The sequence below is a fragment of the Spermophilus citellus genome (assembly GCF_964194105.1).
Source record: "Spermophilus citellus genome assembly, chromosome: 17".
Lineage (NCBI taxonomy): Eukaryota > Metazoa > Chordata > Mammalia > Rodentia > Sciuridae > Spermophilus > Spermophilus citellus.
In genome coordinates this window covers 64,326,015-64,353,721 of record NC_138199.1, presented here as the reverse complement: position 1 = coordinate 64,353,721, position 27,707 = coordinate 64,326,015, and the positions used below count along the sequence as shown (strand labels likewise).

Genomic DNA, 27,707 nt, shown 5'->3' with positions numbered 1-27,707 from the left:
GTACACGCCTGTAATCCCAGTGGCTCTGGAGGCTGACACAGGAGGATTGTGAGTTCAAAGCCAGCCTCAGCAACTTTGAGGCGCAAAGCCACTCAGTGAGACCCTGTCTCTAAATAAAATACAAAATAGGGCTGGGGATGATGCTCGGTGGTTGAATGCCCCCGAGTTCAATCCCCAGTATCAAAAAAAAAAAAAAAAAGTATGTTACAAAATAGTGTAATTAGTGTGATGTTGATTCATACAACAAGTATTAAAATTTAAGGTGCAGCTGGGTGTGGTGGACTACACCTATAATCCCAGCAACTCGGTAGCTGAGGCAGGAGGATTGCAAGTTCAAAGCCAGCCTCAGCAACTTAGCAAGGTCCTAAACAACTTAGGGAGATCCTGTCTCAAAGTTTTAAAAAAGGCTTGGAAAAATGCATGTTTCGTGTCCCCCATTATAAGTATCAAAGAGAATAGTTCTTGCCATCCAACAAATCCTGTGCTTTGTCTTTTTTATTCCTCTGCCTTTCCCACTGCTTGTGTTTTTCTTTTTCCTTTCTTTCTTTCTTTCTTTTTTTTTTTAATTTTTTTTAATTTTTTTCCCTTTAGCTATAGGTGGATAACAATACCTTTATTTTTATGTGATGCTGAGGATCAAACCCAGTGCCTCCCACATGCTAGGCAAGTGCTCTACCACTGAGCTACAACCCCAGCATTGTTTATCTTTGACAGAACTCAAATCTGTATTTAGCACTTCAAATGTGGTAGACAGATGTAATTTTTTTTTTTTTTCCCTGATACCAGGGATTCAACTCGGGCACTCAACCACTGAGCCACATCCCCAGCCCTATTTTGTACTTTATTTAGAGACAGGGTCTCACTGAGTTGCTTAGTGCCTCAACGTTGCTGAGGCTGGCTTTGAACTCGTGATTCTCCTACCTTAGCCTCCCAAGTCCCTGGGATTGCAGGCACGTGGCCACCGCGCCTGGCCACATGTAAATTTTTGTCAGTTTGCTTTATAAAATTAATTTTATTTGCAGTAAAGTAAATTTAGGTTCTCTTATTGATTTTGTTGGTTGCCTTTTTTCATAGGTAACCTGTTTTCATTTTTTGGCAAATATTTGAGTGTTGCAGGCTCAGCCTGAGTTAGAGGAGTTGGGCTTTTGCTTCCTCCCTTGAAGCCCAGACTCACTCTGCCAACTTTGGCTTCCAGTAGGAAGCCTGCTCACAGCATCCAGGCCCAGGAGGCATTTTTATGGCCTGTCCCCTGCTGTGGGTTGGGTGCCACTTCCGGTTCTGAACCTGGAGCCCTACAGGCCTGCAGTTTTATCCCTGCTTAGTTTTGTGTTCCTGTCCAGAGAGTTGTCTCTGTTTTATTCAGGCATAAGTATATCTTCTCTCTTTGCTCTTCTTAATATTTTGTTGCCGAGTTTATGTAAGTTTAGACAATTAACCTCAAGTTCATTTTTTTCTGTCTTTTTAAATACAGAAAGTCTGTTGAGTTAGCCACACCACTTATGTTCTCACTTCCAGACTGTCTCTAGACTCTCCAGAGAAAATGGATTCATTACATAAACCATGCAGTTTTATTTGATAGAGTTTTCCTGTGTATTTTAGCTTCCCAAGGTACTAACATCATGATTGTTACTAATGTACCTTAGGGCGTGGAGGCAGGTGGTACGCAGAGGTAAAAAGTACAGGGTAGATTGCTGTGTTGTTTTTCCCAGACTCATGGACCTTCACGGAACTCCTTGAAACTAACTCCCTCACTCCCTCTTTCCTTTTCCTCCCTCTCTCCCTTGCTCCCTCCCTCCCTTCCTTTTCATGATGTCTCTGCTTTATTTTTTCTCATTTATTTGTTTTTTATTTGAATAGTACTGGGGGTTTAACCCAGGGACACTTACACAACTGATCTACTCCCCAGCCCTTTTTATTTTTTACTTTTGAGACATGATGTCTCTTAAGTTACTGAGGCTGGCCTCAAACTTGAATTCTCCCACCTCAGCCTCCTGAGTAGCTAGAATTGCAGGTGTGCACCACCGTACATGGCAAAGTGTTTGTTTTAAAATCTATAAAACTTCTGTAAATCCAGGAATTCATTTAAATTACCAGTTAGAGCACCTTCTTTTGTTCATTTTGATCTGGGGAAACTAGTCTGTGTCTTTAGAATTTAAGCAAAACTACCATAATAGCAAAAAATGCTAACAGAAGAAGTAATGAACAACATACAGCCACTGAGAGTCAGTGTTGGGCTTTCTGCGCTTCTCAACTATTCCATCATGAATAAGAGATTCAAGAGTCTCCCACTCTGTAAACCTTTAATACCTAGAATAACCTCAGACATTTTTAAAAAAATAATTCATCTCAGTATAGTTCTAAGATCAATGGGATAGTTGTTTTTTGTTTGTTTGTTTTAAGGAGGGAAAAAGTCATTAAGGTAGAAAAATTTTCAAAGGAAATGTGAGTTATCTAGGGCTGGGGATGTGACTCGGTGGCAGAGTACTTGTCTGGGACATGTGAGGCTCTGGGTTCGATCCTCAGCACCACATAAAAATAAATAAAATAAAGGTATCGTGTCCGTCTACAACTAAAAGATATTTTTAAAAAAGAAAAAAAAAAAAAAGAAATGTGAGCTATCTAAGTTGTTGACCTGAAAGCCTAAAAGTTTTTAAAAGGAAAACAACAAAAAATGTGTTCAGAGTGTTTTTGATATTTTGAATTATTGTGGAAATTTATAAATGTCTCAGATTGTAAAGGATTTTCTTGTTCATGGCTGTGGTTATTTGCGTTGTGTTTTTGTAGTTGCTGATTGCAGTGGTCTTTTCTCTGGATAACATAATTTGCTTTAAATAAATATTAAAATCTGGACAGCAGAGTTGTGTGCAGGGAGTAATGTTTCATGTGTAAAAGTCAGGATTTTAATTCATGGCAAAACTCATACTGCAAAAACAGCGTCTTTTGTTTTTAGCTTCCCCCGATCTTAAGTGAGCTCATTCAATCTCATTCACTTTGTGCTGATCAGAGTGCATTTGAGTTTCATGTTCTGTCCACATTCTGTCTCCCTGTAAGGACAAGAATGCGAACAGATAAAAAACACAATACCCTAAGCAACCACTGAGTAACTTGGACAGGACAAGGGCTGGCTGGTGGGGGCGTTCTTTCTAGGCATTTGCTCATCTTTCTGATTTCCCTCCTAGTAGCTTTCTTTGTTTTGTATTTCTGGGCTTAAGATATAGCAAGAAGACTCTTAGAATTACTGAAACTCTCACATCAGACTGAACTTGAGCTATTGCAGGAAGTGGGGTCATGTAGCACCACCTGGCCGGGTCATGCCTATACATAATTCTAATGATCCTCTTACGTTGTCTTTAATTGACAACAGGAAGAGCTGAGGAGAGATCTTAAAATGAAGAAGGAGAAGGACATGATGCAGGCTGTGCAGGCCAGTGCAGTGGCAGCACCCTCTCCGCCAGCATCAGTGGCCACAGCACCCCCAGCCCCTCCACCCTCACCTCCCGCAGCGCCCCCTCCGCAGCACTCAGCCTTGCTCCCCACGCCCCCACTGCCTGCAGCTTCCCAGAAAAGGAAGCGGGAAGAGGAGAAAGACTCCAGCTCAAAGTCCAAGAAGAAGAAAATGATTTCTACTACCTCAAAGGAAACGAAGAAGGACACAAAGCTTTACTGTATCTGTAAAACGCCTTATGATGAATCTAAGTGAGTAGATTTTTGAACTCTAGTTTCTATTCTTTAAAGTTTAGCTGTTAAATTGACAGTTTTGAAGAAAATGTGTGTATTGGTAACAGTCTAAGTGAAAATAATCGATTGTAAGGATAATAATGTTTCCTCTCTGATCTTACATATGATATTTTTAACTCTGACACTAGTAAAGTAAAATTTGCTATTTCACATTTATGAGTCTTGTGTCCTTCGTTATATTCTTTTCTGTCAAAAACGAGCTTTTTCTTGCTCCTTTGCTTCCTCCTATTCGCTCTGAATTAACTCCAAATCCCTCAGTAATCTTTTGGAGGAAGTGTATTACTATCGATGCCCAGAACCAAGAAGGTCCTTTCTGGAGTCTGAATATGACTGGTTCAAGAGGCTTCAAATTTGAGTGGTTCCCTTTTTAAATTTTTTTTCTTTAAAGCATTTCTCCTTTTTTTTAAATATTGGAATTCTACAACATAAAATTTTTATCAAAGTTCCAAACACCTTATTGAGAACAAAAGTCAGAAAATTTTATAAAAGAAAAGTTCCTTTTAAAGCTGAGTATGGTGGCACTTGCCTGCACCCAGGACTCAGGAGGCTGAGCTGGGAAGATCCCTTGAGTCCAGGAGCTCAAGACCAGCCTGGGCAGTAGAGACCCCCCGTCTAAAAAAAAAAAAAAAAACAAGTTTCTTTTACCCATTCTTCAAGCATAAGACTCAAAAATTTGATAACCATGGCAGCTGGAAGCTGTTTTTGACAGTTGGGTGACTTGTATTTGGTAATATAAGCAAGACTTTAGATAAATTTAGTTTCTTTTTGTCATTACTATCGTTAAATATTTAATTTTTATTTTGAACATTAAAACATAAGCCAATTTTTAAAGCCACAATTAACCACAGTATTTTTTTTTACAGTGCCAAAAAGTTTGATTATGCTTTAAAAAAAAATGATCATTTAGAATTAGAATTGTTTAATGTCTACCTTAAGTGGGTGCCTGACCAATATGTAGGATAGACAGTGGTCTCTTAATGATGACTGGGTGACAGCACTGTGGCTGCTGCAGTGCTGCTGGGCTGCATTGTCATCTGTCCGCCAACACCAGATGAACACTTTTGTGTTGAGTTAAATACAGTTCAGTTTAGGCATCTTCGCTTTTCATTGTCGTACCTCATTAGAAATTATACATAGTCTATAAAGTGGAACACTATTAACTGATTTTTCCCTCCGTTTGGTATAAGTGTGCCTCACTTTAAGCAAAACCTACTAAATGATTCCCTCAACAAAACAGAACATGAATTACTTTCTTTATAAAAAGATCTGCTTATGGAATTTCTTTAAATAATAAGGGTTCTTTGACCTGTTTAAAATATTCAAATCATAGAAATTCATTTCATACACAACTTTTTTGGGATATCTGAGTTGCATAAAATGAGGTGCACATGTATGTGTGCTCATTCTACTGAGATCGCCTCATTATTTTGTGGATATTTCATATTTTTTAGTTTGTCATCATTAACATTTCAGTATACCTGGTTTGTTCATTCCCTGTTCTAGTTGGAATAAGGTGTTTTTTTTTTTTTTTTTTTTTTTTTAAGGAGTATTTCCTAATTTCTCAAACCTCCCTGGTTTGAGAATCTAGTGAAAGTAACTAAAAATTGAAATTCAAGCCGGGCGTGGTGATACATGCATAGCCTATAATCCCAGCTACTCAGGAGTCTGAGGCAAGTGTGGCAGTTTGAGAACAGTCTGGGCAATTTAGCCAGACCTTGTCTCAAAAAATTAAAAGGGTTGGGGATGTAGCTTGGTGGTAAAGTACCCCTAGGTACATTCCCTATTACTGAAAAGAAAGTTGAAATTCAAGTCCTGATCTTACTTGGAGAACAGATAGCCTACCACATTGAAGAGACAACATAGAGAAATGCCTCAGAAGGTATTTCTGGTAATAGGATAAGCCACACAGCTGTGTGTTATTCCCTCGTATTTGTGAAGCAGGTCAGTTTGAAACTTGAAGACCCATTTCCATTCTTCTAGGTGAATTTACCAAGAAATGTCTTGGTAGAAAGAAGGGTTGTCAGTGGTGTCAGCAAGGCCAGTCTGGTTCTCTGTGACTCACATTAACTGACTTTGGCATGGCGTTGCAGCAGACCGCCTGTCAACACTTTGTTAGAGACACTTTGATGTTTGTCATTAGGGTGCCTAATTACAAAACCTTGAGGTTGCCTACCATTACATACCCATGCAGCCTCCCCTTGCCTCCTCAGCTTCCACATGACTGTTCTACATCATTCTCCCTGCTGTGTGTCCCTGGTTTTGAGTTGAAGCAAGCAGTTCCTTCAGCACTCCTTACCAGTTAACTAACCAGGCGCTCTCCACGTAGTCACATACATTGTATTAACTGCAGAACTGGCCCAAGTCATCTTTTATGAAAGGTGACTTTTAATTAGATTAATGCCAACATTTATTTAGGAAACTTGGTAGAAAGTGAATTACTACATGTACCTTTTTAGTTTTCTTCTTCATATCATGTTTTGACCATTTATCTTCTGCACCTGGCTGACCTTGCATGTTCCTTGTAGTGTAACTTTTACTTGGTGTTTGCGCTTTGCTTTGTTTTCAAATTTAAATTGTGAGATACATTTTCAAACCTATCTAAGAAATAGCCCTGATATTGAAATGGCTTCTGTGGAATAGGTTTGACAGATGTAAGTCTTCGATTCTTTGGCTTTGGTTTTTGTGCCTGTTTTAGTTTTACACACATTCATTAAGAGGAAGACATTATCATCAGTGTGTTGTTTATTTTTTCAAATTCCAGTATGTTTTTAAAGACCCATATTTCACTAAACAGTGTGCTTATTGAAATTGATGTGAGTGACCTTATGTTTTCACACCTGATACAGTGTCAGATGCTGTAGCTTGCCAGGGTTAGCATGGTTGGATTTAGGGTGTTTAGCTGACTCATTGTAGAAAGTTATCCTGTAAGAAAAGTGAATCAGGGCCAGGAAGACAGATTTAAGTACCATGCAGCTCAAAATGACAATTACATTGTCATTTTCATTGTGAATACTTTTAGGTTCTATATTGGCTGTGATCTTTGTACTAACTGGTATCATGGAGAATGTGTTGGCATCACAGAAAAGGAGGCTAAGAAAATGGATGTGTACATCTGTAATGATTGTAAACGGGCACAAGAGGGCAGCAGTGAGGAATTGTACTGTATCTGCAGAACACCTTATGATGAGTCACAGTGAGTTCTGATAAGACCATCATATTTAATAACTTAGGAAGCCAAATTGCTCTGACTGGTTATTTATTTATTTTAAAATAAAAAGCAAGATATTTTGCTGCATATATTATACACTTACAATACAAATTCCTTTCCAATTTTTTTTTCTATTTTTCCCTCTTTACCTCCCCTTTGAAATTTATGTTGCTTCATAGTGAATGCTTGAGATGCATTGGGGAAAATGTGGTTTAATGGCAGATTTGATTCGTCAATATGTAACATAGAAATTAATGAGATTAAAATAGCCTTATTTGTTTGGACTTTATCAGTGTTTGATATGGTGCTTTATTGTAGGTTAGAAACGCTAATTTGGGTACAAGCTCTGAGACTCTGTTATTCGCTTATAGGATTTTGAACTCCCATTTGATATGGTACTAGTTGAAAGATTTTGTGTTTTATTTTGTTTTGAGATTTAAAATCAATTAAATGTTTTATATTTTTCTTCAAATTGGTTCTTCAATATTACATAGATCTCTTAATAAACTTTTACTGCTTGTTCTTAACATCAGAAATACTAAATTAACACATTGGAATGTCAATCTCAAGAGTTTTAAAGCAACCATAATACTAAAATTATTTTATACCCTAGGGTTTAGCACATTTTCGCTTGCATGTTTTATTGTTTTTAAAAAGTAAATTAGAACCAATGTTATCCCATGTGTTTTGGTCTCACATTTCCATTTCGGATCTTACAGATTTTATATTGGCTGTGATCGGTGTCAGAATTGGTACCATGGGCGCTGTGTTGGCATTTTGCAAAGTGAGGCAGAGCTCATTGATGAGTATGTCTGTCCACAGTGCCAGTCGACAGAGGATGCCATGACAGTGCTCACGCCACTCACCGAGAAAGATTATGAGGGCTTGAAGAGGGTGCTGCGTTCCTTACAGGTGAGAAGCCACTGCGCCCAGCGTTGGAAAATGGAACCAACCTGCATGACTTTGGAAACATTTCTAGGGTTTGAACTTTTGATCTTCTGGTTCCTGTCTGTTTGCCGACTCCCAGCTCTTGGAGTGAAGAGCCTGACGGATGTCAGTCTTCCACATGTCAATGGCATGAGCTTCCCCATGGTTCCCGTATCTGCATCCCATCTCAGCTGTTGTTTAGCTAACACTCTTAGTTAAAACAGCTAACTTGTTTTTAACTTAAATTCTATTCTTTTTATATTTTGCTGAGAATCTAACCCAGCGCCCCACACATGCCAGGCAAGCACTCTACCTCTGAGCCACAACCTCAGCCCCTTAAATTCAGTTCTTCAACAAAGTTTTATGTCATGGCCATAGGTTGGGAAGAATTTGGTTAAATTCTAGTTATCCCCCATTCCCTTGTTTAAAAAAAAAAAAGTAGGGGGAGACCTCCATGGTTTACAAGATTAGGGAGTACTGGAGAAGTATGTGTATACAGAGCACCAGATTGAAACTTTTCTTCTGTTGTAATCAGAATCACAGAAATTGGAAGAGCTGAAAGGAGAATCAGAGACTCCATATGTGGTTGAATGTTGTTTAACGTCACATCTTTGCCACCTCATTACCCAGCAGTGGTAACCATTCAACACTTTGAACCCATCCACGCCAGCTTTACACAAGTGATTGCGTGCCAGCATCACTCTACTGGCAGGTCATCGTGCAGAAGCCAGAGCACAGATGTCATGACTCCCAAGCTAGTGCTCTCCCCACACGCCCCCCCCAAGGTCCTCCCACCAGCTTTGAGAGCCGTTATTATAGAGTGTGCTCATCTTAGGTAACTTGTGACTAGAGTGGAAATCATCTGATCTCAATAATTTCATCTCAAATTCAAAACTGACTTTTACAATTTAAGGATTTTTGGTATGGTAATTTACCTGAGACACTGAAATAGAATTAGTATTCCTACCCGACAGTAATGATAACCTATTTTTTATTATAGGCTCATAAGATGGCCTGGCCTTTCCTTGAACCAGTAGACCCTAATGATGCACCAGATTATTATGGTGTTATTAAGGAACCTATGGGTAAGTACCTGAGTAGGATATGAAGTTTTTTCTGGAAATCTCAGTAAGTAGTTTTAATATCCATATAAAGTTCATACATCATGAGGATATCTTGAGCAAGGCTGGTGGGAGTATAAATTGGTATGGTCATTCTAAAGGGTAAATTGGCAAGCTTAAACGTGTTTGCCCTTGAACCCAGCAATTTCATTTCTTAGGATTTATGTATGCACACATGCTTATTCATTACAACAGTGCTTACAATTGTGAAAGCACTGGAAATGAAATGAATGACCATCAACAGAGGAGTAACAAAATTCAATGATGTGAGTGGAGTATTATGCAGCTGTATGAAAGAATAAATGTCTAACCTTCTCCTCCTTTGCTGTCACCTCTTCCTCACACTTTCCTGAAGGAGAGCAAAGTTGATAGACCTGCAATAGAGATGCAAGAGAATATAGATTAATTTCCCATAAAAAATGACAATAAATAGTAGCTATAACTGACTGTATTAAGATGAACAGCTACAATTGATTATTAAAAAGTAATGAATTTCTAAAAGAGATTACAAAAATTATAATAGATAAAAAGCTGCCAGAGGATTAGTTTCAGCTGATGGAAGAATTGTGCTCTAAAGCCATGAAGCATTTTCTAAATGGGAAGGGTTTGTGTTTGGTGGCCACTTAAAAGAGGGAAAGTCAAGAAGAAGCAGTGGGACTTGGTTAGAACTGTCTCTGACAGACGAGCACAGTCGCCTGTTGCTTGATGAGGAGGATGCATTAGGCAGTTTCGCTATGGTGTGAACATCAGATCACACAAACTGAGAGGACCGACACCACTGGGAATTCTTTGCCGGTTACCTCCATGCTCTTGAATGTCAGATTAAAGGGGTTAAACACTGAGCATACTTTGGGTTCATGTAGTCTTTGAGAAGAAATCTGGGGTTGTTTGCTAAAATACATTAATAAATTCTAACAAAAATAATACATACTAATTGTAAAAAATTTAGGAAATAGAAAAAGAGACAGGGAATCCAAGAGTAAATGCAAATGTATTCCTGAGTCAGTCATTTTCAGAGCAGTAGTTTTTATCAAACAGTACCTAGGTTTTAAGCAGTAAACAATTGTGTGTTAAAAGTACATGCATGTGTTTAGAAATATCTGGACTGATACAAACTAAATTGAAAGTAGTAGTTTCCTCTGGAGTTGTGCAGGAACCAACAGGAAAAATCAACAGTAGCTTTTGGTTTATTGGTTGGCACTGGGAATCAAACCCAGGGGTGCTTTACCACTGAGCCAGCTTTTTATTTATTTTGAGGCGGGATCTTACCAAGTTGTTGAGGCTGATCTTGAACATGCAATGTTCCTGCCTCAGCCTCCAAAGTTGCTGAGATTACAGGTGTGTGCCACCATGCCCAGCTATAAAAATAACTCTTTAAGTAATAATGACAATAATATGAATGTCTCGAAAAATAGGCAAAACAAACACAGAAAAAAATTGAGACTGGTAGTGAAGATATGAAGAGCTACAGAAACACTTTCATTGTCTTAATAGCAGAAATTAAAAATTATAACATTGGATCATTACCAGAGGTCATTCAGGATGTTACATTTCAGACTGTAAATTGCGGTTACCACCACACCTTCCTCAGTTCCCTTACTTTGCTACAGTGATTCTTAGAACTTAGGAAACATTTATGTCTACTAGTTTGTTTTAAAGGATAGAGATGAACACTAGACAGGACAAAGTATAGGGAAGGGACACAGATTTCCGTGTTGCCTCTGGGGCACCATCTCGAGGAACCTGCCCATCCTCAGCTATCTGGATTCTCCCGAAACCTAGTCCTTTGGGATTTTTATGAGTGCTTCCCTGCATAGGCATCACTGACCATCAGTGATCAGCTTAACCTTCAGCTCCTTTCTCCTCCCTGGAGGTCGCAGGTGCAGCTGAAAGTCTGGTAACCAGCTCCCATCCTGAAACTAAACGTCATACCTGTCTACCACTTCGATGACACTAATTGCTGCATTCTGCCTGAACTATTAATTATAAGCTGATAGGATTATTCATATCAGCTAATATTTTCCCTTGCATTTATTTTTAGTAGATACTTTTATATTAATACTGATATGAATGGTAAGTTAGTATCACTTGTTATAAGGCAGCAATGAAATTGCATAAAGAATGATGTTTTTTGTCTAATACAGAATCATAAAACCACTAGTACAGAGATTTTGCTCATAATTCTAGATTCCCACTTCTCTTTGTGTAGACACTGTACTTGTTTGCATGTGAGAATTTATTATACTTAAATATGCATAGATCCTTGTTGGTGTGGCTTCCTTTACCTTAAACCAAGTAAATGAAGAGCTGTTCTATGTAGTTAATTAAAAGCATAAGAACCTTCTTAACAACAACCAGGATTTCTATTTTAGAACCTCAATCAAAAACAAAATTTTAAGGAGCTAGAGTTGAACCTCAGTGGCTGAGCGCTTGCCTCGCATGCCTGAGGCACTGGATTTGATCCTCAGCACCACAATAAATAAATAAATGAAAAAAATTTTGAAAAGGTGCTGGTACATTTTTCATGAATTACAAAATAATCTCCAGTGATAAAGCAGCTTTGTTCCAGGACTGTTTGAACAGTAGATATACATTCTAATTGGTCAGAACTGCAGGATGTATTCATATTGGAAAAAACCTTAAAGCTTTGAAACTTGTTTCCATTTTATGTTTTAAAGACCTTGCCACCATGGAGGAAAGAGTACAAAGACGATATTATGAAAAGCTGACGGAATTTGTGGCAGATATGACCAAAATTTTTGATAACTGTCGTTACTACAATCCAAGTGACTCCCCTTTTTACCAGTGTGCAGAAGTTCTTGAATCATTCTTTGTACAGAAATTGAAAGGATTCAAGGCTAGCAGGTAAGCACATATGTTCAGTTTCTGAATTAATTTACCTCCTCAAACTCTACACTGTCCCATCTAATAAATATGGCTAATACAGTTTATGGAAAATTTGAACCTTAAAGTCAAAATTAAAAAAAAAAAAAGCAAGACTTCACATTATGATATACTCGTAGGGACAAGTGGACAGGCTCAGCTGTGAGAAATTTCTGGGTCTGTTTTGATACGCTTAAAAATTGAGTCTTTTTAAATTCAGAAGTATTTACTTCATGCTCCCCAAATACAAGATGCCATCCTATGTGCCATGGGGATGTGCATAGGCAGGCAGAGCTCTTGCTTTTCCTAAGTTTGTATCCTATATGGGATTGAAGACATAGAAAGTGACCCTTCTAAGGGAAGGCCAGAGGGGGGATTTAAGCACTTTCTCCTTGATTTACGTGTGCTCTGTCTTTGAAATCATAAAATGTTCTGTTTCTCTGGATGTGTGTTCTGTAGGTAAAACTAGACTTTAAATCCATGGGCCTTTCCTCAAACCTCTGATGACATAAAATCATTGAGCAACTTTGTGTGAAAGTCACTTAACTTTACCTTCATGCTCATCTGTTTCTGAACCTCAACCCCTTTCTCAGCCCATGATCTTCTTCCTTCCCATGGAGGCCTGGTTTCCTTTCTTATGATAACTGCCACCATTCTGTAGCCTTGAGATTCATTACTTACTTGTACCGCATTCACCAAGCTGCCAGCTTGATCATCCCTGGACATTTCAGATTGGCTGGGTTGGGGCCTAGACATCTATATATTATCTAATGGAACTCCTGAGTGATTCCATACCAAGCGTGCTGGGTGCCTAAAATCCCAGCTACTTAGGAGGCCAAGGCAAGAGGATCTCAAGCTCAAAGACAGCCTGGGCTACTTAGTAAGATCCTGTCTCAAACAAAAATATGAAAAGGTCTAGGAATTTAGTTCAGTCATGGCACACCCCTGGGTTCAATCTCCAGTATCCAAAAAAAAAGGAAAAAGATTAATATAAAATTTCTTATTTTTTAAAAAAGTTTAGTACAAGTTTCCTGAGCTAATGAGAGATACAGTACTTTAAATCCAAGCAGTTCCATTCAGCAAATAATTATTGAGAACCTGATAGTAACCCAGTTCCTCTATGGAACTTACATTCTTGGAGTTAGTGGAGAACAATTTGTAAACATAAAACAGATGGACAAATGGAAAAAGATCTATCCTCTCTGTAAAATTTCCAAATGCCTAGGATGAAAGAAGGTCTTCTACAGAAGACAGTATATAAAAATAACAACTAGAACGACATCAGACATTTCTACTATAGTATGGGACTTTAAAAGTTATGAAGGAATACATCCAAAAATTTGAGGAAAAATCTTTTTCAAGGCAGAATAAATACATTTTTTTGATTATGTTATTATAGGGCACCCTTTCATAACACATTATTTTAATATATGTGCATTAGCAAAAATAAGGGAGCAAATCAAGAAAGCAGAGGTATAAGAATTCTAACTCGGGTGACAGTTGTACAGCAGGCCTATGTAGCAAGCATCTAATTAGAGAAGGAGAATGGACCTCTTCCAAGACAGAGGTGTCAAGGGAAAGAAATGATTCATATGTTAAATTTTGTACTAATTGGATCAAATTTAAAAAATTAAAAGATAAAAAATGCAAGGAATAAAAAGAAAGTCTATTAGAAACTCCATGAAAAACAAAAAGCTATAGAAGAATGCCTCCTTAGCAAAAACTAGATGCTACAGAGAAAGATATTCACAGACAATAATAAAACCATTGCATTGATTTTCAGCTTTTAGATTCAGCCTATAGACAAAACACAGAAAGAAAGATACAATAATTACAGGGAAATAAAACTTGATCTCAAAAAGTAGGGTGAGAAAATGGGTAAGAGAGCTCAGTTCTCTTTTGTCATAGTAGGGTTTAAACAAAATAAAGTTGAGAAAGCAAGAAATAGCAGTATAAGAAATCTAACTACAGAGAGCTAAAAGATGGAAGGACTTGGCCTCAGGGAGCCTGGACTTCAGGTTGAATGAAGAGAGGGCAGAGGAGTGCGACTTCTCATCACAAGCCCTCTGCTCTTGTGCTTTCTGATTTGTACCTCATGCAGTGAGTTATTCCTCTGATTAAATTTCTCAAAAACTATGTTTTGAAATTGAGAAGGCTTTTGGAAGTAACTGGAAGGCAGAAGCTGGGATGTTTGAATCCCACTCTTACTGCCAAGTTTGAAGGAAGAACCCTGAGGATGAGGGGTTGCAGCTGCTGATGAAGGAGAGCATAGTGCCTCGTGTTCCTAGAGCGGGTGGCAAAACAGAAATCTGAGGAAGGAGAGGAGGCTTAGTAGCTGAGTCTGTGCAACAAGTGGGTCACTTAGTACTTTCTTTCTTTTGTTGTGCTGGGGCTCAAACCCATGGCTTTGCCCTGAGCACCTACGGCACCATTAGGCTACACCCCCAGCCCAAAGGGGCCACTTGGGAAGTCTTCTTACCTAGTTATTTAATGTAGCTTTTTATATACTCAAATTTATATAATTTTCACTAAAAGGTATGGAAACTAAATTGATGTTTGCTCAATTCCTCTTAAATAAATTGCAATGTCAAGAGCTGTATAAAGGCAACTCACTACTGCCTTATTAGGGAGTTTGTGTTATTTCGAGGTTTACAGCTGAATGAAACATAAGTAAACTTGCCAATCATGTATTTCCAATATTTCCTTTGCCATATGTCCCCATTTTTAATTTATGGTCTCCAATATAGTTTGCACATCATTTTCATTACTGCACTTTGTTATATAATTCATCATTTATACCATCCATGTTCTTTCTTTTCTTACAGATTGTGATATCTTTAGTCTGAATTTTTAACTGGAATCAGAACTGGATGTTGGGGTCACTGTTTTATTGTACCACGTGATTACATAATTCAAAATTGTCCCCCCAAAAGTTGAGATTAGTTAATATAATTTTTTAATGTTAAAAAAAGATGTATAGTGGTTAAAAAATTTATTCTAGCAGCCATGTTGAACAATGTATTTAAAATTGTAAACTCTTGGAATACTGTATTTATCTGCTATTGCAATATAAAATACTTTGAATTAGTCCTGGTAACTGTACAGTAATTTGGTTTACTAATGAAAGTTGTGAATAAAACTGTGAAACTAGAAAGAAGACTTTCTGGACTTTAATAGAAAAAAATGTGATTTTAATATTTCTATTTCTCTTCTTTTAATATAATTTTCCCTTTATATTTCCCAAATCAATGTAAATAGACACACACACACACACACACACACACACTCCTTTTACTACAATGATATGCTTCTGTAAATGTCTCTATATTTGTCCCGTTGGCTAAAAATGTTGTAATCTTTATTAGACAAATATATATATATATATTTTTTAAATATTGGCTTTTTCCAGTGAGCTATCATGTTTAGTGTACAATGAAAAGTTTTAATATTATAGGTTAAAAATTTAATTGTTCTCTTCTATTTGCTTGCCAAGGATGAGTGAAAGAACATGGCTGCTTCCCCCAGACTGACTGCCTTGGCATTCACGTAGAACATCATTGTTTCCAAAAATGAAGGGTGCTTAATTGTTCCCTTTTCTCTGTATTCTGTAGGTCTCATAACAACAAACTGCAGTCTACAGCTTCTTAAGTTCAGCGTGTTAACCTAACATAAAACACAGCAAGAATCTGGTTGTCTGAACTATTTTAAATTAAGGATGTTTTTAGTCAGGTTATCCTGACAAGACTTGACCTAAACTTCATTTTTATTGGTCATAACAGTCCAATTATATTCTTGGCCAATTTTGTCCAACGGTCAAGGGAAAAGCAAAGTCAACGACACCATTATCTTGTCAAGATCAAATGGTTTTACTATTGTGGCAGAAGCGGGAAAACTGTTTATTAAAAAAAAAAAAAAGAAAAAGAAAGCAAGAAAAAAAAAGATACTATGGGGTCAAGTGTAACTCCATGGAAATGCCACGTCTGCTCTTCAGTGAAGAAGCTGGTTTAGAGTCTCACAGAAAACTTTTGACTGTATTTATTTATTGTTGCAAAAAAAAGACGCTTTTTTATTGCTGCCCTCATTTGTCAGCTAATTATTTTTTCTTATAAAATCCAGCCCCGGTTACATGTAATCCATCCTGTATCTTATCATGATTCCTGAAGGTAAAAGTACAAGACGACCTCTAGATGTCTTTTCTTTCTATGAAAGGAGCTGCTATGTACACATGTGCACACACACACAACTGGGAATCAACAATGAGTTTATTATTCATGGTAGACAAAAATTAAGCTTGCAGAAAGGTTGGACTGAGTGGTCCTGGACTACAGACTCTGTTGCCTTGATATACCAGTACAGTTTGTCATTTACTCTGCACCAGGCTAAAATGAGCAAAATCTATTTGAAGGTATCTTGTTTGTAAACATTTGTCAGATTCTAATTTTTTCTTTTTGTATTAAAATTCAACTATGGATGTATATGAAACAAAATAAATGGAGATAATTTTTCTCCCACAGACAAAGGTGTCTTTGAATGTGCGCAATGATTATCTGTAAGCCTCTGTGGGAAGTGGGGGGGCTGCCAGTTGAGAAAGACAGGAGGCTCTAATCGATGGGTTTCTCTAGGACAGCAGTGGCCCTTTGTTTTATAATTCCCAGTTTGTTGTCGCCCTGTCAGAAAATCTCCAGGGTGCTAATCCTGTTGTATTGCACCAATGATAAGGGTGATATGACACAGTACACGTTGCCTTTCCTCTGTACTTGGTATGATTCCAGGCAAATGACCCTTTACACATAGCTACTTATATTGTATGAAGGGCATTTTTAGATGACCCCATCCTCTGTATTTTTTGTTTGTTGGCTGAGTTTGTTTGTTCCTTGTAAGGAAAAGAAGCGTGAGGAGTAGGGAGAAAATGGAACCCTGGAATTTAGGTGTATTTTGCATGTTGTTCCTTTCAGTGTTCTAACCTTACACATGATATTACTGCATTGTAACAATGGCTTCTCTAATGTCTGCCAGAGTTGGGTAATGCAGCTTTGCAAAATTTTTCTAATTTTGCACTAATTCATATTAGCTTTGTCCTACCAAGTTCTGGAACTTACCTAGTTATTGTTAGTTAAAAGTTTCCTTCTGTTTAATGTTGCCCTGCTATGCAAAATCTTTCCCAGACCAATTTCTTAAAAGAAAGACATTGCTATAGAGTTCCTAGTTCTTTCTTATTACAGGCTCAGGTGGACAGGTTGTTCTGGGTTAATTTTGTCTGATGAAGCCCATTCCTTTTTGTGCATAAAGACATCACTTAAACCTATCCTTACAAACTAAAGAGACTAACTGCTCAATATGGAAACATGAAAACAAAAATTTCTGCTTAAAATATTAAGATGGAAGTAATTAAATACAAGTTATTTTGTCCTTTTAGTTTTTAAAAAATGTTACATATGTATGCACTGTGCTGATGCAAGAATTCTACATTTTAATGAACTATAAAGTTATTCTGCATCTCATCATGTCACAGTATTTCTGTAATATTTATTCATATACATATATATATATATATATAAATATATATGAGCTTAATCATTTAAAACTTGTTACGGCAAGAACTTTCCTACCTGTAGGCAATAGATTGCTATGTTTTTAACAAATTGTGGCAAATTCTAAACAGCAATTCTTTTTGTACGTAATAGGACATTTCATCCTAGAAAAATAAAGTAATGTTTTTGACATTGGATTTGGTGCAGTTTCTAATGAAACAGTGGTTGGTTGGTTGGTTGGTTGATTGGTTGGTTGAGATATTTTCTAAAGCTGTTGGCATTGTCATATTGTACAAAAAAAAAGGTAAATTTTATGAAAATCCTGAGACCAGGAAGATGTTAATTTCATATGTGTATAATGATATAAAGCCTTTTGCAATTTCTATCACCATATAAATACATGAAGACATTTTATAGTTTTACCAACTATAGAGCTTTAGTCTTTCCAAAGTAATTTTTGAAAAACATACATTCTTATTTCAAAAACTGCTTTTCTATGAGTATTCTTTGACAAGCTTCTACTACTCAATAAAATATTAAACTATTTTGCTTTCAGTAATCAAAGTAGTATAATGCATATTTGTGATACTGTTAGGATGTTTCTATCCCAGTCTTTAGGCCTGTAAATATACTTAATTTGCATCAACAGATTTCTTTGGCTAAAAGTATTTTCAGTGTTATGCTCTATCTGCCAAGTTTACAGTCCTGGAAACCATTTCACAAAATGTATTTTCATAATATTGGTAATGCTTTTTTTTCCTATCCAAATTATGTGGGATTTGTATATAATGTCCTACAGTAGGTTTAAAAAAACTGTGAACTTTTGGAGCTACTTTCTAAAGTAGAACAGTTTTTTTGTATTTCAAGTGGCCTGGAGTGTTATTTAGAGGCCCTGAGACATGCCGTTATTTGTAACCTACCTTCCTAGAATCTGCAAATAAAAGTTCTTTCCCAATTCCTGGCAGGCCAAATCCTGGCTTCTTTGTTGTGTTTCCCATATTAAAGAGCCAAGTGCATTGATGCCAGGTGCATTGGCACACCCCTGTGATCCCAGAGACTTGGGAGACCAAGGCAGGAAGATCACAAGATCAAGGGCAGCCTCAGCAACTCAGCAAGACCCTATCTCAAAAAGGGCTGTGGGTATAGCTCAGTGGTAGAGCACCCCTGGGTTTAATTCCCCGTACTGCCCCCGCAAGAAAAAAAAAATTGAACCCAACTCAGTGATCTTTTAAAATGTCTATACGCGATGGAGTTTGACAGAGCTACCTGTTGTTACAAGTCACTCTTCTCTGCTCAAAGCTGTTCCCCAGAAGTCTCAGATCTCTAGTCCTTAAATTGTGAATGGTAACACATCATGGGCAAAGTAATGAATTCTGAGTATTTAGGGGGAAAAGGCCAGCTGAAGTATTTTTAATAATTTGAAATAGAGTGAGGCACTTCTAAATACTTAGAATAATATACGAAAAAGACATTTCTCAGAAGATATACCACTTGATCCAGTTTGGACCAAATTCTACTAAAGAAATATGCCATATTTTTCAAATGATAAAGGCCTTCTTTATCTAACATACTTCTTGTATGCTCAAATATGTTTTGAAATCGAGGTTTTGCACTGTAGGTGGCACATCAGTTTTTAAATGTTTGCATATATGTGTCCTTGGTAAACCTGAAAAAAAAAAAAGGTTAAGATGAGGGACAGGGATTGTGACTCAGCAGTAGAGCACTTGCCTAGCACATGTGAGGCCCTGGGTTCTATCCTTAGCACCACATAAAAATAAAATATTGTGGGGCTGGGGTTGTGGCTCAGTAGTAGAGCGCTTGCCTAGCATGCATGATGCACTGGGTTCAATTCTCATCAGCACCACATACAAAATAAATAAAATAAACGTTCATCAACAACTAAAAAGTATATTTTAAAAAAATATTGTGTCCTACTACAACTAAAAAATCAATATTTAAAAAAAAGTTTAAGATGAACAGTGCCAAATAATACCTTCAAAGGACAGTTTTTAAAAACTAGTACCCCAAAAAGAAAAAAAATTCATGTCTTGTAGATCTTTCCCTACTAAAAGAAAAAACAAGTACTTTTTCCCCCCTTGAATTCTAAAGTAACAGTTTAATTTGGAGGAGGGTCACCATTGAATTACTCTTGAAGGCAACTGAGTATTTTATTGATGAGGGACTATTATGTGTGCACATAGGCACAAAGGGCTCTTCAGTCTTTGGAGCACAAAGCCATGTTCTAAGAAAAATCTATCAATGGGATAAGAGGATTAGAAACTACAATGAATTCATTAAAATTTTCCATCAAATTAAAAGATTGTATTCAAGTCCTGAATGAATATTGAAAAAGAGATTCTACTTTGTATTTTGCCCAACCTGGAATTCCCAGTCTGTTCTCCACTGTCTCCTCTTCATGTCCCTAGCCCACTGCCATTCTACCTCAGCTGTGCCTCGCTACTCCATGAATGATGGCCTTAGTTTTTATCCAGGCAGTCTCAAAATCTGGCCTGCATGTTTTTCTGGGATGTACATTATTAGCTGTGTGACCTCCAAATGTCACAAATATCAGGGCTCTTGCATTTTTTTTTTATATTTCCAAAATATTTCATAAATAGTGTTATCAAATCAAGCTAAGTCAAAACCTAACTAAGGTTTATGTAAAAGTGATTTTTATCTCTTTTATTTACTATTGTGTGTTTGGTTTGGTTTTGAGACAGGGTCTAAGTTGCTTAGACAGGCCTCCAATTTGTGATCCTTCCACCTCAGCCTCATGAGCAGCTGGGATTACAGGGTGAGCCGCCATACTAGGCTTTTTTTTCTCTTAAACTAGGACCACTTGTAAGTTTTGTCTTAAGTCTGACCATTCGGTATATTATTCTAAGTATTTAGAAGTGCCTCACTATTAGATAACTAATAGTTTATCTATCTGGCTATATTGGAATCTTCCTATCATGTTCCTTAAGTCACCGCTTAGTCTTCTGACAATTAAAAATTTGACTTGACTGACAGTATTTTATGACTGAGTGAATTTTATCTTAAAACTTAATTTGTTAGCTGTTTACTCTAATGCCAATAGTTATGTAATAAGGAAGCTGTTCCCAAGAAATTCTGGTAAATTTTTTAATACATTTGGGCAAGACTCATTTTGGAGAAATTTTCTAAAAGTCCCTTAGTAATATCAGAACCTCTATTTTCACCTCTAAGGCCATGTTTGAGGCAGAAGTATGAGATATTTTGTTTTACGTGATTGCTACTTGCTTCCTTGTCAATTCTCCAGTGCCCCATCTTGGACATCCTTTAGATATATAGTGCTTCTCGGGCCATTAAAATTGTGAGCTCCCTGAGCAAGTCACCTTGAGACCAAACAGTCTGCCTTTCTCTGCAGTGCAGTTCTCTCTTTTGGCAGGAAACTTCATGCATATTGTTGTCTGTGTTCACAATGCTTCGAGTTAACTGAAGGACAGCTCAGTCCTCTGAAAGAAATTGCTATTGGACTCAAATATAAATATCATTATTAAACTTAGCCTTTTTCAAACCATCCAGAAAATGTTTAAAATTCACTTGCTTGTGAGCTGTCATTGATGAAAATTGGTTTCAGGGTTTGGGGACCAAGTTTGAAACAAATCTTTTTCTCAAACCTTTTGGCTTATGCAGGCTAAAAAACCCAGGTGCATCCAAGATCTGATTTCAAGGCAAGATTTACTGCTTTACAAACACAAACATGATACTTGGTCTTAATAGAAAAATGACATCAGATACATCGAGAATACATTTAGCAGTGGAATAGCTGCCAGTTTGGCACACAACATAAGTTATTGGGAACAGGGAGGCATGAAAATATACTATATCTTACATTTTGGTACATCAGGAACACTTGCTTTGAATACTATTTTGCTTGAATTAAGCCCTTTAGTACTCTGCATATGTAAAATTTTAATACTTGTCCTGAGCGCTGACCTAGTGTTTGATCTAAATGACATTTCATACATAAATGTCTTTTGACTCGTGTGCTTACTGTTATGTACAGTTATAAATGTGATGATTTGAGTATAAAATTTGGTTTGATACATGATATAAGCTATTGAAAGTGTATATTTAAATTTAAGAAATGTTTTTTTGTGAACTATTTCTACTGAATAATGTATTAAATTAAAATAATTTAAAAACCTAACACGAAGCAGTGATCTGTTAACTGGACAGGTCAGGTATCTGAGCTAGGTGAATCACTGTCTGGGACTATATTTGAATAACTGCCCTTGAGCTCCCGAGTATACCTTAAGAGGCATTTTGTAAATAACAAAGTGACAATGTGAAGATTAGAGCTGGAACTGTACAAATAGTTCATAAAGTAGCCGTAGGTCCAAATTGTAAAGAAAGGCCCCATTTCATAAAGATAGACCTTTGATATCTTTTTCAAGTCTCCTTTGCCCTCCATCAATGCCGGGATGGGTGGTTTCAAATGCACTGGGTGTGAACTGCACTTTGAACTTGCCGATCCCTTTTCCGGTTAAACCTTTTCACATAGCTGCTGCTGCTCCGGAGCAGTCCATCTCCTGGCCGCAGCCGCCCTCTGAGAACCTGGAGCAGAGCTGTAGGGAGCTGCCGTCTCTTGTGGTAGATGTGGCCCATCACAATATACCTGCTGCCTGAACAAAACAACCAGAACGTCAGTTAATGGTGGCTTTAGGTGCCATAGAAAGACAAGAAATGCCTGAGTTTGAATTTTATTATCTTGCTGCACATGTTGAAATCATGTAACCTACCAGCCACGCGTGGGGACAGTCTAGTGACCTTTAGGAAATAGCCAGGTAACCTGTAAACAGCGGACATTACAGAACAGAGGTCCTAATCCCAATGCATGGGGCCAAAAGAAGCAGTTCTGTCTTATCCCTTCTGGGAACAATGTTATTCACTCCACCTGTTGATGTATTTAAGGGCTTGCTTCGTGCCAATCCCTACTTGAATTTAATCCTTTTGCGGGACTTGGGGGTCTTAAATCACAAGAGGTCGAAATTATAACCTGTCATCCAAATTCTATTAGTTACAGTATCCCCAAAAGAAGGTACAAATGGCAGAATAGAGTACGTCTATGAAGCGGTCATTTAGGTCAGTTTCAATACCAGGTTTAAATTCTGGACATGGCTTATTGCAACTGGAGGAATCTAGGGCTAATACGTGGACCCTGAAGAAAAACCCGTCCGGAGTGATGTACAGGCGGTTCATCTTGTACAGCCCGTCCTGGTCCACCAGCAGAGTCACCAGCCGGATCCCCGTGCCGAGCACGTCCACATCGTGCACGATTCCGTTCACGGCTGCTTTCAAAACAGAGTTTGGAGAAAAGCATTACAGCGACTTCCTCTCATTGCCCCGCGCGACTTTAACAAATCACGAAATCGCCCAAAGGGCCGGGCGGGGCCTTAGAACGTGCGGGTGGGTTTCTCTGGGCTCGGAAAGGCTCGCCTCGGCCTGGGACCGGCTCACCGAATTCGCTCTCGCAGTACGACTCGCGCTCGTCCAGGTCCGCCCTGCAGGCGCGCGCGCAGAGGTCGGCGCCGGGCTCTGCTTCCCTCGGCGGCGGCGGCGGCGCGGGCGCGGGCCCCGGGGGCGGGGCGGCGCGCGGCCGGTTGGGGTGGGTGGAGCCAGCAGGGGCCTCGGCGGCGCGCGCGGCCGGTAAGCGCAGGGTCCGGGCGCGGGCGCGCGGGGAGTCTTCCGGCGCGGGCGCGCGGCGCGGCGACGCGCGGTTCTCGGCCTGCCCGAGTCGCAGCCCCGGCGGCCCGGCCGGCGCGCGCGCCGCCTCCCGGAAGCCGGCCCGGTTCTCGGCGGGCGGCGGGGGCTTCCGGCGGCGGGGATCCGGCCAGGCACGCGGAGTGTCGTCCGCCGCGCGCGGCCGTCGCGGGGCCTCCGGGACCTGCTGCACCAGGGGTCTGGGTGTCTCCTCCGTGCTCGCGCCGCCGCTGGGGTCGGGCTTTCTGTTGTGTGGCGGCGAGGCTGCGGGGTGCGGAGAAAGAAGTCGTGAGGGGAAGCCTGGGGCCTTGGGCCGGGAGGAGAGAAGACGGGCCTGGAGCGGAGGGAGGATCCCTGGGGGCAACCGAAGGAAGGGCTCCAGGAAAGGAGAAGACTGGGGACGAGGGAGAGTTCACAAGCACCTGTAAGAGCAGAGGTGGGGAGGCCCAGAGAACTGGAAGTGATGGAAAGAGAACCAGGAGGACGCCCCTGTGGTAAGGGGAGGGACACGTTTCCTAACCCTCAAAGGAAGGAAAGGAGGGTCTTGCCGTCTAATGGGGCCAACTAAGAAAATTTTGCAAGCACCGTCTGGGGAATCGGAGGCCTGATTGCAATGTTCTCTTCTGTTAAGGAACCTTTTCAAATCTATAGTTTTTCAAATTACAGCTTTCTATTCTAGAATTCAACATTTTTATAGCATTAGTTAAATAGCAATTTTTTTTGCCCATATGTGTGTGTGTATGAAAACATCCGGCTTTTTGCTATTTACAGTTTGTTGAGAAAGTACCAAGAGCAAGCCCCAGGGGGAAAGTCTCATGTTACAGGTTCTACTAATTGTTTAAGCGCCCCTGACAACAGAACTATTTGGTTTTCCCATCCGTATTTACACTATCCTCTGGGTCTCTGCAGAATCAAGCATTTGTGAGTGGATTTTTATCTGGCTTCTTGGACACCACTTACTGGTAAACCACAGCTTAGAAAGGGTTTTAAAAGCTTGACTGGGAGGCAGAGGACCCTAGTTAGGTGTAAAAGCACACATTGCTTCCAATTTTCTCCCCATTAGATGGTGGAGAAAATCTCAATGCTGATATGAAGATACACTTTTTAAATTATTGATGATTTTTCTCCAGCTCTACAGACAGGTCAGTGAACAAACCTCAGCCAGCTTGGAAGCTGGGCAACGTTCCATGCCCAGTTACACAACATCAACCCCCCCACCCCCCACCCCCGCCCTTTGCCTGGGTCCCAGTACCCTCCAATCAGACACAAGAACTGGGAATCAGTCTTAATTTTCCCCTCCCTTTGCATTAAAGAGCTTGATCTGCCTATTTGGAGCTTTGGCAATACTTCATTTAAAGTGATTTATCTTGCCAAATTGATAATCTCCTTTAAAATCAGGTTTTGCCCAACAATAATGGCTGGTTACAGTTCATGTTTCTGCAAAGAGGTTGATTCTGAGTCACTATATTGGAAGGGTGTATCCTGCACAGCTGAATAAAGTTCTGGTGGATGTCCAGTTCCTGACTGTCAACTGTTGACCTCACAACTACTTCCCCGTTGATATCACCATCTGTTGTCATGGGAAAGATGATCTGATATTTGGGTTAAATGCCACTGAAGTCATTCATCTCCATTGGAAAAATAATCCAAAGTAAATTGCCCTGTGAGGTACGGAAGGTATTTTTTCCCAGAGATAACGCAGCGAATAGAGCATCCAGATAAAAGCAAAACAAAAACACGATTCTGCAGAGAACGCCTGGTTTCTTCATTTCCCTCAGTAACAATTTCATGTCATGCATGAAATGTGCGTATTGTGTCTTAAAAACAAACCCTGGCTCAGGTGTCCCAAGGCTATTCGCCTGGGCTGCGGGGAGAGGGGACAAGTGCCCGGGGCTGTCGGAGCTCCGCTCGCCTTCACCTTCGCCCCAGCCCTCCTGCGCGCACCCGGCGCAGTGCCCACCCACGGCACCCGGGCGCCGGCAAGGCGGACCCCGCGCTCCTGGGCGCCCTGCAAGCCCGGCCCGGGCACGGCTCCCAAAAGGCGCGCCACGACCCCTTTTGACACTCTGGGACGGAGCAACTACTTAACATGCAAAGTTTTCTCCAGCCTGCCTGGCTCGCCCGGGATCGTTTCAGTAGTTGAACCGGCTTCTCTCCAAAAAGGCCGCCAAGAGACACAGTCTTGGGGACCCATTTTACCCGCTTTCTAACACGCACACAGATCCGGAGTCTCCCCCTCTTGCAGGCTCCGACCCCTTCCTCGTCCCGCCCTTCCACCAGTCCTCTCGCCAGTCCCGCCGGATCCCCGCTCCTCTCGCAGCGCTCTGCATTTCAGCGATCCTACCTTTTCTCTCCGCCACCGGGGCTTCGGGGGATGATCCCACGATCAAACAGAGAAGCCAGAGGGCTCTAGCTGTCATTTTTGTAGACAGGGTTCCCAGGCTCTAACATGAGCCAGGGCTTTGGCTTGCTTTCTCTCCCCCCACCCCTACTCCACACCCCCACCCCCGTTCATGCTAATGAGGGGCAGCCTTTGGGGAAACGGGCATCGCCGGCTGAACAGACCATTGAAACAAAACCGAGCAGCAGGGATCTCTCCCTCTTCCTAAGGGGGACGAGCACATGGCCTTTCGAAGTTGTCCCTGGCAAGGTCTGTCCTGGGATCTGTGCGCAAAGATAACATCATATCCTGAACTCTGAACCCGGGTGGGTTGCAGGCTGGGATGGGGTGACAAGGGAAGAGAATAAAGGTACTGAGGGGGCTGAGGGACAAGGCGGGGGAGAATGAGTGATGGGAACGTTTTTCTAGATTTAAGTCAACAACTAATAAAAAGTCAGTTCTTGAGACAGCTCTGGCTTATGGAAGGAAAGAGATACCAGAGGACAGAAAATACATTCCAGAATGTGTGAGGCGATTCCCAGAGAAACCAAGTCACTGCCTCCCAGGTCTGCTGATATGCAATATCGCTAGTTCAGAACTGGAGGGGGAAAGCCCTCGACAAAATAGTTCCCCTCTCTCTCCCCCTCCCGCCCTCTCTTCCTTCTTCCCTTGATTGAAATTGGTATTTCAGATTTATCAAGTGCATCCTGAGTGGCTTTTACCTGCTAAGTACTAGGAGAGAAAGCAGAGAAAAACACCTTCCCTGCACCCTGGAGAAAGGTAGAGATTTTTATTCTTTCTAAGGAAAACCCTTATTCACTGCTTAGGTCTGATTAAATGAGACAGCACTACTGTAAGTTGGTCCTGAGCTAAGGGGACTTTCCCTTGGATTGGACAGAAACCCAAAGGGAAAACAAGGTCATCAGAGTAAATCCCCAGCCTCACTGGGGTTGTCCACAGCTTCAAACTGCAATAGAAAGAGATGGAGGAACTTTATCTGAAGTGCAAGAGCCAACAGAGAGGCGCAGCTGCTAAAACAGAAAACAAACTTGCTGCACCAAGAGCTTTTGTCTCAGAAGAATAGTGCTAGTGGACCGAACAGATTCTGGGGACCATGTTCTCAAAAAAGACACTGGGAAGCTAGAGGAGAGCCAGAGGGTGGTGTGAGGACAGGATCTCATTCATGTTCAAGTTCTTGTGGAGGGACTCAGGATAGGCAGCCAGGGTACACAAAAGCACTGGTTTTGTCCTGTGAATGTCCCAGAATGAAGGAGTTATGAAGTCACTGGCTTAACTTTAGCTTAAGAAAGAATATTCTTGAACTGGAGATGTAGCTCAGTGGTAGGCACTTGCTTAGCCTGAGCAAGGGCCTGGATTTAATCCTCCATACCACCACCACCACAACAACAACAAAAGAAAAAAGAAAAGAAAAAAAAAATCTTACCATCAAGGTCTCCAACAAAGCAGATGGCTTAAAGGGTTTGTGGCAATGAACTACCCACTGCTCGGGAACTCCAAAGAGGAGAATGTCAGGGATAATGCAGAGCAAGCAGGTTCCTAATGGGTGTTTGAGGTTTGAGAGTATAGTGTGTTCAGAATGGTCATCTAGAAGGAGGCTCAGGAGCTGGGGGCAGAGCTCAGTGGTAGAGCCCTTGCCTGGCATGCACAAGGCCCTGGGTTCAATCTCCAGCACAAATAAATTAATGGTAAAGTAAAAAATGGAAGAGCTGGCTGCTTTCTGTAGCTCAACTCAATTTGGTTAATGGACTGACTGATCAAGGGCCCGAACTCTTAAAAAAAAAAAAAAACAGATGCATAAACTAGACTATCATTTATTAATTTGGCATGGAAAGTTTGCTGTCAAAGTGAGTCACAGGTATAATTATGAATCAGAAACTTGCCTCTAAAGCACTAAATCAGATCACACCTGAAGGAGGAGTCAACTAATCTTCTCTCACTCAAGTACAAAGGAGCAAATTTTTTCTTCCAGAAGAATGTCATTACGGCAAGTCCTGTGTACAACAGAGTCTGTGTTCACACTCCTTGAGGGTAAGATAAACACAGGCAGCTTCGGGCTCTTGGGGCCCAGATTATCAATATTCTCACATTGTATTCTTCCAAATGCTTGCTTGCTTTCTTTCTTTTTTTCTTTCTTTCTTTCTTTCTTTCTAAGCCAAATGGAATACAAGTAA

The 27,707-nt window shown here is 40.1% G+C and overlaps 2 protein-coding genes across 16 annotated transcripts in view; one reads left to right on the top strand and one right to left on the bottom strand.

Moving 5' to 3' along the window:
- The window catches only part of BPTF (bromodomain PHD finger transcription factor), a 136,250-nt gene extending 116,980 nt beyond the window's left edge, over positions 1-19,270 (top strand). For 8 of the 13 annotated variants that reach the window (XM_081271477.1, XM_081271476.1, XM_081271471.1 and 5 more), the window contains 6 exons: positions 3,365-3,696; positions 6,758-6,931; positions 7,666-7,858; positions 8,874-8,958; positions 11,673-11,859; positions 15,489-19,270. In XM_081271477.1, the coding sequence (XP_081127603.1) occupies positions 3,365-3,696; positions 6,758-6,931; positions 7,666-7,858; positions 8,874-8,958; positions 11,673-11,859; positions 15,489-15,525 (1,008 nt within the window). In that variant the 3' untranslated portion in view covers positions 15,526-19,270. Of the gene's footprint in view, positions 1-3,364; positions 3,697-6,757; positions 6,932-7,665; positions 7,859-8,873; positions 8,959-11,672; positions 11,860-14,702 lie in introns of all 13 variants that reach the window. The other 5 variants (XM_081271474.1, XM_081271469.1, XM_081271467.1 and 2 more) reach the window with 2 other exon arrangements.
- A 101-nt stretch (positions 19,271-19,371) lies between these two features.
- On the bottom strand, positions 19,372-25,749 carry LOC308636211 (UPF0450 protein C17orf58). 3 transcript variants are annotated; one of them, XM_081271484.1, is made up of 4 exons: positions 25,480-25,749; positions 22,893-23,399; positions 22,624-22,723; positions 19,372-22,057 (listed from the first exon to the last, which is right to left on the bottom strand). In XM_081271484.1, exons 1-4 carry the CDS (start codon positions 25,553-25,555, stop codon positions 21,919-21,921), a joined length of 822 nt encoding a protein of 273 aa, XP_081127610.1. In that variant the 5' UTR covers positions 25,556-25,749; the 3' UTR covers positions 19,372-21,918. The 3 variants fall into 3 exon arrangements, 2 of the variants coding, with proteins under 2 accessions (XP_081127610.1, XP_081127609.1); XM_081271483.1 differs by having other exon boundaries at positions 22,532-22,723; positions 25,480-25,709; XR_014019373.1 differs by having other exon boundaries at positions 21,945-22,057; positions 22,175-22,723; positions 25,480-25,747.
- Between the last annotated feature and the right edge of the window lie 1,958 nt (positions 25,750-27,707).